Below are 19,381 nucleotides of genomic sequence, written 5' to 3'. Positions count from 1 at the left end.
GATACCAACGAGAAGAGACACTTTCTTGACCACTCAAGGATCCATGTCTACAAGTGATTCTTTGACCACACACACAAGTTACTGTAGTAGATGCCAGGGTTGCCGACTGTCCAGAAATTTCGGTAAAAATAGGCAACTTTTTTCCTGTGTGTGATGTTTGGGAGGCTGGTGGTACTTGAGGAGATTATTTTGGTGGTAATTATGATCATTTTACAGCTCACAGTAAATGCTGGTAATTAGGTCTTATCAGCCTACTGAGCTATAGACACGTATTACTCATAATCTTTATCATTTATTATGGTTTTCCAGTTTGTCCATAAAAATTGTTGGCCGTTTGTGATTTTGGTATGTTATCCAGAAAAAAAAATAAAAAATCCGATTGGCAACCCTGCTAGGTGTGACTTGTATAAATTGTAGTGTTCAGTGAATTGAAGCCGAACGAATTGACTTCAATCCGAATTTCAGAAAAAAGTTGATTTGCTGCAAAGCCAAATGATCCGCTGAAATGGCGTAAAAAAACAAACAAAACATACTCACCTCATTAATTTCCTTGTGGAGAGGCAGTCACGGCCATCTTGATAGAAGATACTGTGCAAAATCTTGTGCGGTGTGATGCGTGACGTCACCAAGCTAGTGTGCTTGCCGGGCATGATGACGTCATTAGTAATGACGTCACCGCACCCAGCCATGACGCCATTGCGCAATGTCTTCAATCAAGATGGCTGCGACGGCCTCTCCACAATCAAAAGGATAAGGTATGTATTTATTTATATTTTTACAGGATTAACCCCTGAAAGCCCACAATTGTAGCATCAGATGCCGCGATCAGCGATAAATGTGGCACATGAGGGGGTTCAAAGAAGGGGAGGCTGCTCTATCGCTGTTCCCAATCATTGCGCCCGCTACATACAAAGGAGTGTGCTTGGTGACAAAGTAATTTGTCACAAATCAAATTCCTTTGTGAAATTCGACAGATCAGCCAAATCACATTTTTCATAACTTCGCTCATTGCTAATTTAAATGGTCTTTCCGACAAGAGCAACTAAACCCAACAGACTGTTGTATCAGAACCTATTCAAATACTATACATTATTGCTTCATAGTATCATTTAAAGGGAATAAAAAGGTCACTTACCTCCATTGGAGTGTTGATTGGAGACAGTTAAAAGAACTAAAAAAATAAATAAAAACTGATCAAATTGTAGAAAATGTTGATGAGTTTCAGCCTAAATGTCTATAAAGTACAAGAGCAGAAGTGAGCTGGATTTACCAAACCACTGAAGGACTGCTGGAGAATCAGGTTAATAAAGTCTACTTAGGTTCATGTTTGTCTTCTGTGACTCCAGTTATTGTTATAGCTTGTGACAGGTGTTTTTTTTAATATTTATTAGCACCTCCTCCCTGTATTCGTTTTCATTTTATGAGCGGGTGAAGTCATCAAAGAGCATGATAAAATGAATTATTTATAAACTATGAAGGATGACTAAGTGGAAATGAATTTCAACTAGACTTGGAATAAGGTCAATATGGTGAATAGTACAGTACATGTTACATTGCTGAACGCTTCTGTGAATAGCCAACCGTTCACGTTGATACTACTGATGTGAAATTTTTTCATGGTATGTGGTCAAGATTTTATTTTACTGTTTACTGTTTTTCTTAAAGTCATTATGGCAAATGTGAACATTATTCCCTATCCACAGAATAGGGGCTAACAAGCAGAATGGCAGGGGTCGCAACCCCGATGATTCTGAGAACGGGGGTCCCTTGTTCTCAACCTGATGGAACGTTAGGCCAAGCAAATGTCCTGCCATTCTAGAGAATGAATAGAGTGGCAGCCTGGGTATATGCCCTGCCGCTCAATTCAGGACAGGAACATAAGAGTCTCGGTTCTCAGAATCGGACCCCCTTATAGTATGTAGCTGTGCCCACATGAACACATACACATTAGGGATTAGTTAAAGGGGTTGGCCGGGCTTTTTCTATTGATGACCTATCCTCAGGATAGGTCGTCAATATAAGATCGGTGGGGGGTCTGACACCTGGCACCCCCACCGACCAGCTGTATGAGGAGACGGCGCGCGCTTCTGTCTTCCTGTCCACTGCTGCTGTCCCATAGACATACAGCGGAGAGCAGGAAGAGAGAAGGCATGTGCACACTGCGGGCGCTGTCTCCTCATACAACTGGGTGTCAGACCCCCGCCGATTAGATATTGGTGACCTATCCTGAGGATAGCTGTAAAGGAAGGACCGGCACTCGCACTGGTTTCTTTATGCAGAATTTAATTTCAGTCACTTATTCATTCATAGTGACGCGGCGTTTCAGCACTAACATGTGCTTTCATCAGACTATACAAACTTATCCTCAAGACATGTCTTAAATAACAGAAAAAAGAAAAAAATAGAGGAACTGACGTCATACCACTGGCTCCTCCCCCCTGACAAGATACAAGGATGGATAAGAAAGCTCCAAGTGTCTCCATTTTTAACAATGAGAGGAGTCCCATGATTAATTCCGCTGGAAAATAAAACAAAATTTTTTTGTATAAAACATCATATCAAACCACTTATATTGTACTCTCGGTTCAAGCCTTTTGGATCCATCGTTTGTAAACGATGGATCCAATATGCTTCTTTTTGCAGGAGTAATTTATTTCGATCACCACCACGGCGAGGTAATGGTACACCCTCAATCACCTGGTAACGTAATTGTGCTATTGTGTGTTTCTTCTCATGGAAATGATAAGGTATAGGGAGCAATAAATTACCCTTCCTGATGGTGGACTTGTGTTTGCTCAACCTATCTTTGATCCTCATAGAGGTTTCCCCCACGTATAATAGTCCACAGGGACATTTTAAAATGTATACGACGAATCTGCTGTCGCACGTGAACACACCTCTTATGGGAATTCTCTCCCCAGAATGTGGGTGTGAGAGATAAGACCCCTTGATCACGCTTGAGCAATTCACACAATTCAGACAAGGGAATGTACCCTGTCTGGGAGAAGATAACACGCTCTGTCTCAAATCTCGCTTATTGCTACCAATGTCGGCTCTGACTATTTTATCCTTGATATTATCAGCCCTTTTAAAACACATCATGGGGGGTCTTTGAAATTCCTCAATCTGAGGGTATGATTTTGAGATTGTATGCCAATGCTTATTGACAATGCCTCTTAGTTGTTGGGTCAATGGGTGATATTTGACCACCAGTGGGATGCGTGATTGCTTCACTGTCTTGGTTTTTTCAGGAATGTCTACCTTCTTTCTCTGTTCTTGTAGGAGTGGCCTAGGATAACCTCTGGCTAAAAAATTTTTCTCCATTTCTTCTAGCCTAGTTTCACGGACTTCAGTATTGCTAACAATTTTCCTGACCCGCTGAAATTGTGAAAAGGGAATCGATTTCTTTGTAGAGACCGGATGACTGCTGGAGAACGCAAGTAAGCTATTGCGATCCGTCTCTTTTGTAAACAGATCAGTATATAGTCGACCCTCTTTCCCCTTCAGGACCCATGTGTCTAGAAAAGAAATTTTATCCATGTCTTGATGCATGACAAATTGTAACTCCGTCCAGATTGAATTCAGGTGCATGGCAAACTCCGTGAGGGATCGAATGTCACCCCGCCATACGCAAAAAATGTCGTCGATGAAACGGCGCCAAAAGATACAATGCTGTGTGTACAGTGGGTCAGGATAAACGAAATGACTCTCAAAATATGACATATAGCTGTTTGCGTACGGCGGCGCGACATTCGATCCCATCGCGGTCCCGCGGCGCTGTTGGTAAAAAGAATCTTGGAATAGAAAGTAGTTCTGTTCAAGCACTATATTCAAAAGTGATAGAAAAAAATCCTTTTCTTTTTTTACATATGTGCTAACATCTAACAGTTCTGCAACGGCTGCAAGTCCCTTTTCGTGCGTTATGGAAGTGTAGAGACTGCATACGTCAAATGTGACTAATATGCAGTCCCCATCTACTGTCAAACGGTGAATCTCAGATAAAAAATGACCTGTATCACGTATATATGATGATGACATTTGAGTCAAAGGGGTCAACACTTTTTCTAGAAAGATTGCTGGACGAGAGAGGATGGAGTCAGTCGACGCTACAATGGGTCGCCCTGGGGGAGTGGTCATAGATTTATGTACTTTGGGTAAGGTGTAAAACACCGGAGTGATTGGGTACTGATTAATCAGGAATTCTCCTAATTTGGCATCGATGACTCCATCCTCTTTGGCCCTGTCAGCAACACTCTGAATGAGACCTTTAATACGGAAAACCGGATCAGTGTCTATTTTTTGATATGTGTTGATATCTCTCAATTGACTCAGGATTTCTGTTATATAGTATTCCTTATCTAGTACAACTAGGGCACCCCCTTTATCAGCGGGCTTAAAGATAAGAGAATTGTCATCCAACATGTGTTTGAGTGCAGATGTTTCCTCTCTATTTAAGTTGTTTCTAATTTTAAAGCCCCCTTGTCTAAACTGTAACAATAGTGTATCCACATCTTTTTGTACCAGGTGAATGAAGGTCTCCACTGGGTGGTGTGTTTTGGGAGGCATAAAATTACTCTTAATCTTAAGATTAAATTGTTTAGCTGTTAGTGAACTACAGTCTGTGGAGACATACTGGTCAGTGTCCTCCTTCTCCTTATGGAAATGGGCTTTAAGTCGCATATTGCGATAAAAGCGTTGCAAGTCCATGTCCAGAGTGAATGTGTCCAAAGTCCCTGTGGGACTGAAAGACAGGCCTTTCGCTAACAGGTTCATTTGCACAGGAGTTAAATTCTTAGAAGATAGGTTCAATATTAAGTTCTGTTGCGTACCTGTGAGCGTGTCTTCCTTGGAGCTTCTGCCTCGTGCGTGGTGGCGCCCGGCTCTCCTGGTATTGGCTTTCTTGTTCCTCGTCGCTTGGCTAAAAAAGGCCCTTGAATTCCACTTGTAATGTCGCTCCCAGAACCAGATGATCCTGAACCGGTCCTGCGCTCTCTTCTGTATGACGATTGAATCGCTGCGCCTGAGGCATCCTGCCATCTGTAGACCCGGTGCATGCTGTAGTCTTCCGTGTCCCTCAGGTATTTGGATCTCTTTGTTGCCTCTATCTTGCTTTTGAGGTCGCTGCATTGTTTGTCCAGTTGCTCCTGGAGAGATGTCAGATCCTCCGGCTTCAGACAGTCTCTCAGCTGCTCTTTTGTTGCCGCAATATTTGCACTGCACTCCTTGATCGCTGTGGTGAGGTATTCAATAGTTAACACTATTATATCCAGCGAGCATTTATTTAAAATGTTCGCAAACCGCGTACAATATTCAATGTTGTTGCAGAAGAACGTTGGTCTGAGGTTAACTCTCAGACCCCGCGGTATTTTCTGGGTGCGATGGTATTCAGCTAAGGTAGCTGCGTGTAGTTCCAATGACACAAGATGTTTTGCTTCTTTTGTCAAGCTCCTGCTCCGTAATTCACCGGGAGAAATCTTCAGGAAATCAGATGAAGCAGTAATCTGTGCCACGATATCTCTTGCCTCATCATCTGTATACGCAAAGGTATTCATTTGAGGATATAGGAATTGAGCGTGCACGTGTCCAAAAAGCCAGATAACTATGTAGAGTGAAAAGGCCGGCACTGCTCTGTAAAGTTGCTCGGCGGTGCACGTGTCAACGGGCAGGCATCCCAATGTTACAGCTGTAAAGGAAGGACCGGCACTCGCACTGGTTTCTTTATGCAGAATTTAATTTCAGTCACTTATTCATTCATAGTGACGCGGCGTTTCAGCACTAACATGTGCTTTCATCAGACTATACAAACTTATCCTCAAGACATGTCTTAAATAACAGAAAAAAGAAAAAAATAGAGGAACTGACGTCATACCACTGGCTCCTCCCCCCTGACAAGATACAAGGATGGATAAGAAAGCTCCAAGTGTCTCCATTTTTAACAATGAGAGGAGTCCCATGATTAATTCCGCTGGAAAATAAAACAAAATTTTTTGTATAAAACATCATATCAAACCACTTATATTGTACTCTCGGTTCAAGCCTTTTGGATCCATCGTTTGTAAACGATGGATCCAATATGCTTCTTTTTGCAGGAGTAATTTATTTCGATCACCACCACGGCGAGGTAATGGTACACCCTCAATCACCTGGTAACGTAATTGTGCTATTGTGTGTTTCTTCTCATGGAAATGATAAGGTATAGGGAGCAATAAATTACCCTTCCTGATGGTGGACTTGTGTTTGCTCAACCTATCTTTGATCCTCATAGAGGTTTCCCCCACGTATAATAGTCCACAGGGACATTTTTAAATGTATACGACGAATCTGCTGTCGCACGTGAACACACCTCTTATGGGAATTCTCTCCCCAGAATGTGGGTGTGAGAGATAAGACCCCTTGATCACGCTTGAGCAATTCACACAATTCAGACAAGGGAATGTACCCTGTCTGGGAGAAGATAACACGCTCTGTCTCAAATCTCGCTTATTGCTACCAATGTCGGCTCTGACTATTTTATCCTTGATATTATCAGCCCTTTTAAGGAGAGCCGGGCGCCACCACGCACGAGGCAGAAGCTCCAAGGAAGACACGCTCACAGGTACGCAACAGAACTTAATATTGAACCTATCTTCTAAGAATTTAACTCCTGTGCAAATGAACCTGTTAGCGAAAGGCCTGTCTTTCAGTCCCACAGGGACTTTGGACACATTCACTCTGGACATGGACTTGCAACGCTTTTATCGCAATATGCGACTTAAAGCCCATTTCCATAAGGAGAAGGAGGACACTGACCAGTATGTCTCCACAGACTGTAGTTCACTAACAGCTAAACAATTTAATCTTAAGATTAAGAGTAATTTTATGCCTCCCAAAACACACCACCCAGTGGAGACCTTCATTCACCTGGTACAAAAAGATGTGGATACACTATTGTTACAGTTTAGACAAGGGGGCTTTAAAATTAGAAACAACTTAAATAGAGAGGAAACATCTGCACTCAAACACATGTTGGATGACAATTCTCTTATCTTTAAGCCCGCTGATAAAGGGGGTGCCCTAGTTGTACTAGATAAGGAATACTATATAACAGAAATCCTGAGTCAATTGACAGATATCAACACATATCAAAAAATAGACACTGATCCGGTTTTTCCGTATTAAAGGTCTCATTCAGAGTGTTGCTGACAGGGCCAAAGAGGATGGAGTCATCGATGCCAAATTAGGAGAATTCCTGATTAATCAGTACCCAATCACTCCGGTGTTTTACACCTTACCCAAAGTACATAAATCTATGACCACTCCCCCAGGGCGACCCATTGTAGCGTCGACTGACTCCATCCTCTCTCGTCCAGCAATCTTTCTAGAAAAAGTGTTGACCCCTTTGACTCAAATGTCATCATCATATATACGTGATACAGGTCATTTTTTATCTGAGATTCACCGTTTGACAGTAGATGGGGACTGCATATTAGTCACATTTGACGTATGCAGTCTCTACACTTCCATAACGCACGAAAAGGGACTTGCAGCCGTTGCAGAACTGTTAGATGTTAGCACATATGTAAAAAAAGAAAAGGATTTTTTTCTATCACTTTTGAATATAGTGCTTGAACAGAACTACTTTCTATTCCAAGATTCTTTTTACCAACAGCGCCGCGGGACCGCGATGGGATCGAATGTCGCGCCGCCGTACGCAAACAGCTATATGTCATATTTTGAGAGTCATTTCGTTTATCCTGACCCACTGTACACACAGCATTGTATCTTTTGGCGCCGTTTCATCGACGACATTTTTTGCGTATGGCGGGGTGACATTCGATCCCTCACGGAGTTTGCCATGCACCTGAATTCAATCTGGACGGAGTTACAATTTGTCATGCATCAAGACATGGATAAAATTTCTTTTCTAGACACATGGGTCCTGAAGGGGAAAGAGGGTCGACTATATACTGATCTGTTTACAAAAGAGACGGATCGCAATAGCTTACTTGCGTTCTCCAGCAGTCATCCGGTCTCTACAAAGAAATCGATTCCCTTTTCACAATTTCAGCGGGTCAGGAAAATTGTTAGCAATACTGAAGTCCGTGAAACTAGGCTAGAAGAAATGGAGAAAAAATTTTTAGCCAGAGGTTATCCTAGGCCACTCCTACAAGAACAGAGAAAGAAGGTAGACATTCCTAAAAAACCAAGACAGTGAAGCAATCACGCATCCCACTGGTGGTCAAATATCACCCATTGACCCAACAACTAAGAGGCATTGTCAATAAGCATTGGCATACAATCTCAAAATCATACCCTCAGATTGAGGAATTTCAAAGACCCCCCATGATGTGTTTTAAAAGGGCTGATAATATCAAGGATAAAATAGTCAGAGCCGACATTGGTAGCAATAAGCGAGATTTGAGACAGAGCGTGTTATCTTCTCCCAGACAGGGTACATTCCCTTGTCTGAATTGTGTGAATTGCTCAAGCGTGATCAAGGGGTCTTATCTCTCACACCCACATTCTGGGGAGAGAATTCCCATAAGAGGTGTGTTCACGTGCGACAGCAGATTCGTCGTATACATTTTAAAATGTCCCTGTGGACTATTATACGTGGGGGAAACCTCTATGAGGATCAAAGATAGGTTGAGCAAACACAAGTCCACCATCAGGAAGGGTAATTTATTGCTCCCTATACCTTATCATTTCCATGAGAAGAAACACACAATAGCACAATTACGTTACCAGGTGATTGAGGGTGTACCATTACCTCGCCGTGGTGGTGATCGAAATAAATTACTCCTGCAAAAAGAAGCATATTGGATCCATCGTTTACAAACGATGGATCCAAAAGGCTTGAACCGAGAGTACAATATAAGTGGTTTGATATGATGTTTTATACAAAAAATTTTTGTTTTATTTTCCAGCGGAATTAATCATGGGACTCCTCTCATTGTTAAAAATGGAGACACTTGGAGCTTTCTTATCCATCCTTGTATCTTGTCAGGGGGGAGGAGCCAGTGGTATGACGTCAGTTCCTCTATTTTTTTCTTTTTTCTGTTATTTAAGACATGTCTTGAGGATAAGTTTGTATAGTCTGATGAAAGCACATGTTAGTGCTGAAACGCCGCGTCACTATGAATGAATAAGTGACTGAAATTAAATTCTGCATAAAGAAACCAGTGCGAGTGCCGGTCCTTCCTTTACAGCTGTAACATTGGGATGCCTGCCCGTTGACACGTGCACCGCCGAGCAACTTTACAGAGCAGTGCCGGCCATTTCACTTTACATAGCTATCCTGAGGATAGGTCACCAATATTAAAAGCATGGACAACCTCTTTAAAGGAAACACCTTCCTGGGGGGTACAGTCATGCATGATTTTGAAAATGTAGGAAATCCAGCTAAAAAAAATGGTGGAAAATTCGTAGCTTTATTGCGGCATAAAATCTTCGACAAAAACAGGAATGTTCGGTTACGCGTTTCAGACCACAAACAAATATCGGTCCATCCTCATGACTTCAAGTCATGAGGAAGGACCAATATTTGTTAGTGGTCTGAAACGCGTAACCGAACATTCCTGTTTTTGTCGAAGATTTTATGCCGCAATAAAGCTATGAATTTTCCACCATTTTTTTAGCTGGATTTCCTACATTTTCAAAGTTACCATTACACATCCGGGTGCGTCATCCATGCTCGACTGGTGAAGGGGAAGGTGAGAGCTGCTGTGTGCTTAATGTGAGTCATGCATGATTTCACACAAGAAAGAATGCATGATTTCCAGCTAGAAATCCCTGAATCTGTTGACTCTCCTCTAGGTATGTAAACTCCAGCAACAGGTTTTAAAAAAACAGACACTGCAGGGAATGCCTGCAGCTTGTAGCAGATTACTTTTATTTTCCAGTCTGCACTACCTGTTTATCACATAGATTTTATTATCTGCAAAATTAGACCAAGGATTTTTTTTTGTCTTGGGTTTAAGATAGTTTATCTGTCCATCTGCAGTATCTCTATCTTGGACAGGTCCAAGCTTAGTAGACTTAAAGGGGTATTTCTATCTCAGACAATGGGGGCATATTGCTAGGATATGCCCCCATTGTCTGATAGGTGCGGGTCCCACGAGAACGAAGCAGGGAGTGTTGTGGCTGGAGGACCCTGGATTTTCAGGGGTCCGTCCACCACCAAGCGCTGCTCCCATAGAAGTGAATGGGAGTGCACCGCACATGCACGGCCCATGCTCCCATTAATTTCAGTGGGGCAGATGGAAATAGCTGAGCCAGCACTTAGCTATTTTTGTCGGCCCCATAGAAATGAATGGAGGGTGGCTGTGCATGCAGCCGCTCCGTTCTCATTGTAGGTGCGGGTCCCAGCGATATGCCCCCACTGTCTGAGATGGGAAAACCAATTTAAAGAGAATGAGCCACCTACATTTTATTCTGCAGTTAAAACCAGCTTACACACACAAATCCTTTTTATATAATCAGTTTTTATTTTCTGATTACTGATTTTTTTTGTTCTATTTTCTGAACATGACTATGGGGGGGGGGGGGGGCGGGCATCTTGCCTTAGTTGTTTTTAACAGCATTTAGAAAGCATTAAGAAAATTGCTGTACGGCAGCCACATGGGCCGTAGACCCATTGGTTAGGAGGGGACCTCATTGACTTCAACGAGAACGTTTTCAAGGCATGCTCTGTGCAGAGGTCATTGTACAAGGGAAGAATTGAGAAAATTTGACAATAACCTATTGTAAATGGTGGATACTGTCTTATCTTTTCACAGAGGTGATATCATTACAGGCAGGATTCAGGATTAGAATGGAGTACAAGTGCAGTAAAGTGATTTGTATAAACCAAGAAGTGGTGGCAATTATTTGGCTTAGTGGCCAGTGCAAAAACTGCAGGATTTTTTGGGTTTTGTTTAACCTCTTATTGACCGGGCCATTTTGCACCTTCATGACCAGGCTTATTTTTGAAAATCTGACATGTGTCACTATATGTGGTAAAAACTTTGGAACGCTTTTACTTATCCAAGCAATTCTGAGATAGTTTTTTCGCGACACATTGTACATGATAGTCATAAATTTGAGTCAATATATTTAAACTTTATTTATGAAAAAATCTCAAATTTACAAAAAATTTCAATTTCTCTGCTTTTAAAACAGAAAGTGATACCTCATAAAATATTTATTACTTAGCATTACCCATATCTCTACTTTATGTTGGCATCATTTTGTAAATGAAATTTTTTATTTTTTTTAGGACGTTAGAAGGCTTACAATTTTAAAAGTTTAAAGAAAATTTCAAAACCCCACTTTTTAAGGACCAGTTCAGGTCTGAAGTCACTTTGTGGGGCTTACATAGTAGAAACACCCCATAAATTACCCCATTGTAGAAACTACACCCCTCAAGTTACTCAAAACTGATTTTACTAACTTTGTTAACCGTTTAGGTATTCCACATGAATTAAAGGAAAATGGAGATTAAATTTCTAATCCATTTTTTTTCTTTAACACATCGAGGGTTAGCAGCCAAACAAACTCAATATTTATTACCCCGATTCTGCGGTTTACAGAAACACCCACCATGTGGTGGTAAACTGCTGTATGGGCGCATATTAGGGTGCACAAGAAAAGGAGCGCCGTATGGTTTTTGGAAGGCAGATTTTGCTGGACTGGTTTTTAGACACCATGTCCCATTTGAAGCCCCACAGATGGACCCTATAGTAGAAACAATCAAACCCCATTTTGGAAACTACGGGATAAGGTGACAGTTTTATTGGTACTATTTTGGGGTACATACGATTTTTATTCGCTCTATATTATGTTTTTTGTGAGGTAAGGTAACCAAAGAATAGATGTTTTGGCACTGGTTTTATTTTTTGTTTTTTTACAATGTTCATCTGACAGGTTAGATCATGTGCTATTTTTATAGAGCAGCTTGTTACGGATGCGATGATATCAAATATGTCTACTTTCTTTGTTTGTTTCAGTTTTACATAATAAAGCATTTTTGAAAAATAATTATGTTTTTGTGTCTCCATATTCTGAATATATAACACAAATCACAGCAATTATTAATGGATATTCACAATCGCGTCACTGGTGCATTTGATTCACAGTTATTTGTAGGGAAGCTAAAATGAAAATAAGAAACAAACTTTATTATCTTGCTTTACTTAAACTCAAGGGGACCACACGTCTAATCATCTATAAAGAATACAATACCATAATTAGGAGCAGCATATGGTACTCTCTGCTAATCTCGCTGGGTACCTATATCAATGTACTAACACTGTTGCTCCTATGTAAGTTTGGTATCCTAAGTGAGGGTACCAGGTTAGGATACAGACTATATAGTAGTATCCTACTTATCCTACTGGTAAATACGACTCTCACCCTCAGTATGAACCAGTTATCGCCTTCTATCCTACAAAAGCCACGGTATCATGATCAAAGTCCCTCACTACTGACTAACATAAAAAATATATATCGCTGCCTGTTATATATTCGTGTCGTCTGTTAATACTGGCTACAGTTAAACTCTGGCTCGAGAGCCATACCTTTTTTTTTTGGAGCCGATTGTCTTAGGTAGGGTCTCATTTTATGCGGGATGAGGTGGCATTTTGATTGGTACTAATTTTGGGGGGCATACACCCTTTTGATCACTTGGTGTTGCACTTTTTGTGATGGTAGGTGACAAAAAAAAAATGTCTTTTTTGGCACTGTTTTTATTTTTATTTTTTTACGGTGTTCACCTGAGGGGTTAGGTTATGTGATATTTTCATAGAGCTGGTTGTTATGAACGCAGCGATACTAAACATGTTTAGGGTATTTTCTTTTCTTCATTTTTACCCAATTATAAATGTGCGTATATGGGGAAATGTTAGATTTTTATTTTTATAAACACTTTTTGTAAACCAGACCCACTTGGTTCGTTAAGATTAGATCTCATGGCTCTACAATACACTGTATAGTGTACTGCAGTGTATTGTGATAACACTTAGCCTGATCAGGCTCCTGCCTTTAGCAGGAACCTGATCAGCCTTAGATATACCACGGCAAGCATGATGCCTGCTTAAGGTGGCCGGTTGCCATGGTAACAATTGGGACGCTGCCACAGCAGAGCAGGGGCCCGATGTGGGGGGGGGGCTCCCTCCCTCTGTTATGATCAAACCATCTGCGCCCGATGGGGGAAGGAGCTTCCTCCCTGTTAACCCCTTCCATACAGTGGTCCCTATGGACCGCAGCATGGAAGGGGTTAAACGGCTGACATCAGTGTCAGCACCAATGTCGGCCGTTATAGTAGAGTGTTAGCTGTATGTTACAGCTGACACTTTACTACCGCTCGGCCATCCTGAATGATTGTGGGGATGGGGAGGGGTGGGGGGGTTGGCATCCTGATAATTATGAGGGTCCTGCTCGGCCATGCTGAATGGGTGAACTTAACAGTGCAGCCCCGATCTCCTCAACACTCACTGAGGAGATTGGAACTGCGCTGCTGAACACTGCGAATGGTCAGTTAAATATGACTGACCAATCACAGAGATTCAAAGGCCGGGACCACTCTGATTGGTTCCCTGCCGGGTGCCTGGACAGATCTGCATTATCCCTGCATTTTAATGGCAATGCTATTCTAACATTGACCAGCAGGCTGCGCCAGAGAGGCGCAGCCTGCTGGAAATTACTGAAGGCTGGTCTGGGGCCTACATCAGAGCCCTGCCAGCCTTCACACACATCTGCACCCCGCGATCGCATTTGCGGGGTGCCGATGGGAGACAGAGGGAGTCCGCTTCCTCTGTCAGCACTTTACATGTGGCGGGCGCCATTTCCAGCATCATGTAAAGTGTTAAAAAAGTGGCGGCCCAGCCCAAGGCCATTTAGTGACCGCCGTAAAAAGGCGTATGGGTGGTCACTAAGGGTTTAAGATATTAAATGATATTAATATCAAAATACTTTAAAAATGTTTAACACAAAAACGTGATTTAAACGATAGGTCATTTTCTAATAACACATTCCCTTTAAGCTGGTTTCTGCTTTGAATGGGAAACTCTTTTTTTCACTCAGCAGGTAGATGAAGTAAAATTATCTTGCAGTTCTAAAGGGCCAGAAAGTCATATGCTTATTCTTCTGTACAGTGAGTGTATACTTCTTATTGTCAGAGGGTATTCTTGCAACTCAGATGTTCCTTAAAGGGGTTATCTGAGCCTGGAAATGCCCCCCATATGCCTGGGCCCCCACACTGATTCTACTTACCTGACTCCCCGTGCCATTCCTGGTCCCCGCACGCCACCGCAGCTTCTCCTTGTGCGTGGATGAAAACATTCGGTGTCGGGCGGGACAGCTAATGGCAGATGGTGACAAGCCTCCCTAGCTAAAAAAATTAAGAAATCATTTTTTCAACTGGTCTTTAGTATAAAATTTGGATCCCTTTTCGCTGTACAGGGCTGAGTTTAGTAACAAGATCTGAATTTTCTCTCCGTTCCATTAGGTAGCTCACCTGACGGGCTCCTTATCTCTGACACTATGAACAATCATTATAGCTCAATATCAGTAATATCCTACTGATAAGAATGTTGCTTAAATAAGTGTTTATTACTTTTTAGTCATTTAGAGATAAGGGTTATTAGATGACTGACCCAAAGAAATTAAAAGTATGATTCACACAGCTAGAGAAACAGTTAACCTATTTTAACAGAATAGCTGAATATTTTTAATAAAGACCAATTGAAAACATTCTTATACCCATGGATGTTACGGGACTAGGGTAGCAGACATGTCAGCTACTGTGGGGCCCAAAAACTAAGGGGACCCATCTCCTCAGACATTCATTATGTACAGTTAATGATGTGTATGGACAATGGAAATGTTTAGTACTTTTTGCATTTTATCTGTTCTGTGACAGACATCACTGTTTTATTTTTGTGACAATGCGTTTTGTGACATCACTGTGTGACTTATTATTGAACTATGTCATCACTATGTACATTATGCCCGTGGAACTACTCTGCACTCATTATTCCATTATGCCTCTTTCACATTTCCATGTCCATTTGACGTCCGTGAAAACACCAGTCTATTACCTTATGCACATGGCCGTTGTTTTGGTCCGCATCCGAGCCGCCGTTTTTGTGGCTCGGATGTGGACCCATTCACTTCAATAGGGCCGCAAAAGATGCTGTCCGCATCCGTTGCTCCGTTCCGTGGTCCGCCAAAAAATATGACCTGTACTATTCTTGTCCGCAAAGCGCGGACAAGAATAGAACAGGTTATATTTTTTTGCGGCAGTTATATTAAAGGCTGCCTGTGCCGTTCCGCAAATTGCGGAACGCACACGGACACCATCCGCGATTTGCGGACCACAAAACACACAATGGTCGTGTGCATGTGGACTATGTTTCATATGTAAAATAGTCTGTGTTTGATTCAGGTGTACGTTTTTTTCCCTCCATGTGTCATCCGTAATTCACGGACACTGCTCATTTAAAAGTTAAAGGCAATGGACACCTTTGGGATTTTTTCTTATTAATGCATTGAGCTAAAAATCCTTTTTTCAGTTGGTCTTAATTAAAATGTTGAACTATTTTCTCTGTATAGCCTAGAGATGCTCTAGTAGTCTGACGTTTGTCTTTACTCTGTTCCATCAAGCAGCTCAGCTGACTGCTCTCCCTAGTTTTGAACTCCTAAACACTCATAGCTCAAATATTTTCTGACTGATAAGAATGTGGCTTAAATAAGTTTTTATGACCTTTTAGTAATTGAGTGAGAAGAGTTATTAGATAACCGGTCACGGCACAAAGTGAAAGTATGATTCTCACAGCTACACAAACAAACAGTTAATATCAACGTAAATGATCTACAGGTCCCTGACAAATAGGTGATGCCTGTATCATATACACAATATGCTAATGCATCACTTAGTCACCCATAATTTTGTTGGCCATAGGAGCACCTGCCAAAATCCATTTGCTGCAGGGCCTGTTCACATGGTGGAACTTGCCAGCGGAATTTTGAGGACAACGCACCCAAATTCCGCCAGTTGCTACATGTCTGCCTCTCATTGTCTTCAGAAGGAGGCAGCAATGCAGTTCATGGGCTGGCAGGGGAGTAGCTAAAGGCTCATGGGCCCTAGTGCAAGAGTTCAGCTTGGGCCCCCCTTCCCATAGTGCTTTGTGGCCAGGGGCAGAAGCACAAACCTTTGTGCCGTCCAAGGCAAAAATTTTAACGGCACCTCCGCCCCATGCCAAATTCTTGACCTAACCCCTTCATTCCAGCCAGAGGTGTAACTTGACCAGCATGCACTTTCTATAATGCTGGTGTCTTCTTAAGCAGCACAAGGGTCCTTGGGCCTCCTCAGGCTCCTGGGCCCGGTAGCGACTGCTACCTCTGCACCCCCTATAGCTACGCCCCTGTGGGCTGGTGATATAAAGGGCATCTCTCAGCAGATTTGTATCTATGCAACTGGCTGGCCTGTTACATGTGCGCTTGGTAGTTAAAGGCATCTGTGTTGGTGCCATATACATATGTGCCCGCATTGCTGAGAACCAGAAGTTTTTATATATGCAAATGTAATGGCAATGCTCCCATTGCTCCTAGAGGCTAATTTGCATATATTAAAACATAATTTTTCTCGTCAATACAGACACATATGAAGTTGGGACCAACACAGATGTCTTCAGCTGCCAAGTGTACATGTAACAGATACCCTTTAAAGTAACGGATGGACGTTGCTTTAACCCCTTAAGGACATGGTCATATTTCACCTTAAGGACCAGGCCATTTTTTGCAAATCTGACCAGTGTCACTTTATGTGTGAATAACTTTAAAACGCTTTTACTTATCCAGGCCATTCTGAGAGTGTTTTTTCGGCACATATTGTACTTCAGGACACTGGTAAAATGGAGTAAAAAAACAAACAAACATTTTTATTTATAAAAAAAAATACCAAATTTCTTAAAATTTGCTAATTACTATTTATCTACTCTATAATAGATAGTAATACCTCCAAAAATAGTTATTACTTTACATTCCCCATATGTCTACTTCATGTTGGGATAATTTTGGGAATGCCATTTTTTTGGGGGGGACGTTACAAGGCTTAGAAGTTTAGAAGCAAATCTTGAAATTTTTCTGAAAATTTCTAAAAACCCACTTTTTCAGGACCAGTTCAGGCCTGAAGTCACTTTGTAAGGCTTACATAATAGAAACCACCCAAAGATGACCCAATTTTACAAACGACACCCCTCAAGGTATTCAAAACGGATTTTACAAACTCTGTTAACCCTTTAGGTGTTCCACAAGAATTAATGGAAAATAGAGATAAAATTTCACAATTTCAAATTTTTGGCAGATTTTACATTTGAATCCCATTTTTCCAGTTACAAAGCAAGGGTTAAACAGCCAAACAAAACTCAATAGGGCGCAGAAGGAAAAGAATGCCATACGGTTTTGGAAGGCAGATTTTTCTGGACTGGTTTTTTGACACCATGTCCCCTTTTTGTGAGGCAAGGTAACAAGCACCATTTTTATTTTTGGTTATTTACAACATTCATCTGACAAGTTAGATCATGTGGTATTTTTTATAGAGCAGGTTGTCACGGACGCGACAATACCAAATATAACTAAAATAATTCCTTAGTGTCTCCACATTCTGAAAGCCATAGTTTTATACATTTTTTGTCTTGTGTAGGGGCTAATTTTTTTGGGGATAAGATGACGGTTTGATTGACACTATTTTGGGGTGCGTATGACTTTTTGATCGCTTGCTATTACACTTTTTTTTTTTTTACAGTATTCACCTGAGGGATTAAGTCATGTGATATTTTTATAGAACAGGTTATTACGGATGCTGTGATACCTAATATGTCTACATTTTTTTATTTATGTAAGTTTTACACAATGATTTCATTTTTGAAACAAAAAAATAAAAAATAAAAATCATGTTTTAGTGTCTCCATAGCCTGAGAGCCATAGTTTTTTTCAGTTTTTGGGCAATTATCTTGGGTAGGGTATGATTTTTTTCAGGATGAGATAACGTTTTTTTTTTGTTTGTTTTTACGGCGTTCATCTGAGGGGTTAGGTCATGTGATATTCTTATAGAGCAGGTTCTTACGGACGCGGCGATACCTAATATGTATACTTTTTTTTTATTTACTTAAGTTTTACACAATACCAGCATTTTTAAACAAAAAAAAAAACAATGATGTTTTAGTGTCTCCATATTCTTAACCATATTTTTTTTTTATTTTTTAGGTGATTGGCTTAGGTAGGGGCTCATTTTTTGCGGGATGAGGCGACGGTTGGATTGGTGCTATTTTGGGGGGTATACACCTTTTTGATCACTTGGTGTTGCACTTTTTGGGATGTAGGGTGACAAAAATGCCTTTTTTTTTTACACAGTTTTTATTTAATTTTTTTATGGTATTAATCGGACAGGGTGGATCATGTGATATATTTATAGAGCCGGTCATTACAGACGTGACGATACCTAATATGTGTGTTTTTTTTATTTATTATAAAATAAGGGGCAAGGGGTGTTTTTTCCCCCATTTTTTTACTTTATTAATTGTATTACTTTATTAATTTTATAAAAAAAAAAACACTTTTTTTTCCCTTTACTGTATTTTTTATTTTCACTTTTGGGGGTCTGATCCCCTTTGCAATGCATTACAATACATTTGTGTACTACAGTGAGTATTTTTTTTTTGTAAATGCCCAAAAAAAAATAAAAAAAAATCCATTTTTTTTTCCATTTTCACCCCACAAAGAATTTTTTTGATGTTTGCTGGTGCCATTAAAAATACAACTTGTTTTTCAAAAAAACAAACCCTCTTACAGCTATTTGAACAGTAAGTAAAACTAATTATGGCTCATGGAAGGTAGGGAGGAAAAAAATGAAAATTAATAATAGGCTGTATCCTGAAAAGCTTAATAGGGTTCCAGGCAGCAATGGTATTAGAATAATAAAAAAAAGTTCTACTCACCAATAGGATATCCCTCCATGCCAATGCTGCTCCTCTGATCCTCCCTACCACTGAGGCCAAAAACATGTTGGCAGAGAGGTGGCACTGGAATGGAGAGAGCCTAATAAGGGGAGTATACCTTTCTTTATTTCAAAATAAACTAACTTCGACAACCCCTTTAAAAGGGTTTTCCCATCTTGCTAATTCATGCTCACCTGCTGCCAGCTCTGCTGTTCACGTCCTGGTTTCCTGCTTCTAAGGCTGGACGGGTTTAGGCAGTTTGAGTGAAGGCCGGCCACTCCTCTGTATGACGTCACACTGAGAACTCAGTCCTTCCGTGCTCATTCATGTGGATAGTATTCCCACTCCATAGTGTCCTCCCCCAGTGTCCATGAACTCCATAGCGTCCTCCCCCAGCCTCCCTCCACTGCATAGTGTCCTGCATC

The 19,381-nt window shown here is 41.1% G+C and overlaps 1 protein-coding gene across 6 annotated transcripts in view; it reads right to left on the bottom strand.

Annotated features, from left to right (window-relative positions):
• The window catches only part of PLA2G4C (phospholipase A2 group IVC), a 193,384-nt gene that overhangs the window by 107,997 nt on the left and 66,006 nt on the right, over positions 1-19,381 (bottom strand). For 2 of the 6 annotated variants that reach the window (XM_044275078.1, XM_044275064.1), the window contains exon 2: positions 1,136-1,171. In XM_044275078.1, the coding sequence (XP_044131013.1) occupies positions 1,136-1,141 (6 nt within the window). In that variant the 5' untranslated portion in view covers positions 1,142-1,171. Of the gene's footprint in view, positions 1-1,135; positions 1,250-1,270; positions 1,349-2,422; positions 2,519-19,150; positions 19,170-19,381 lie in introns of those variants that run through there. The other 4 variants (XM_044275089.1, XM_044275083.1, XM_044275061.1 and 1 more) reach the window with 4 other exon arrangements.

This window comes from Bufo gargarizans, chromosome 1 (assembly GCF_014858855.1).
Source record: "Bufo gargarizans isolate SCDJY-AF-19 chromosome 1, ASM1485885v1, whole genome shotgun sequence".
NCBI classification, from domain to species: Eukaryota; Metazoa; Chordata; class Amphibia; order Anura; family Bufonidae; genus Bufo; species Bufo gargarizans.
Note: the sequence above shows the minus strand (reverse complement) of the source record. Positions and strands in the feature narration are given on the sequence as shown.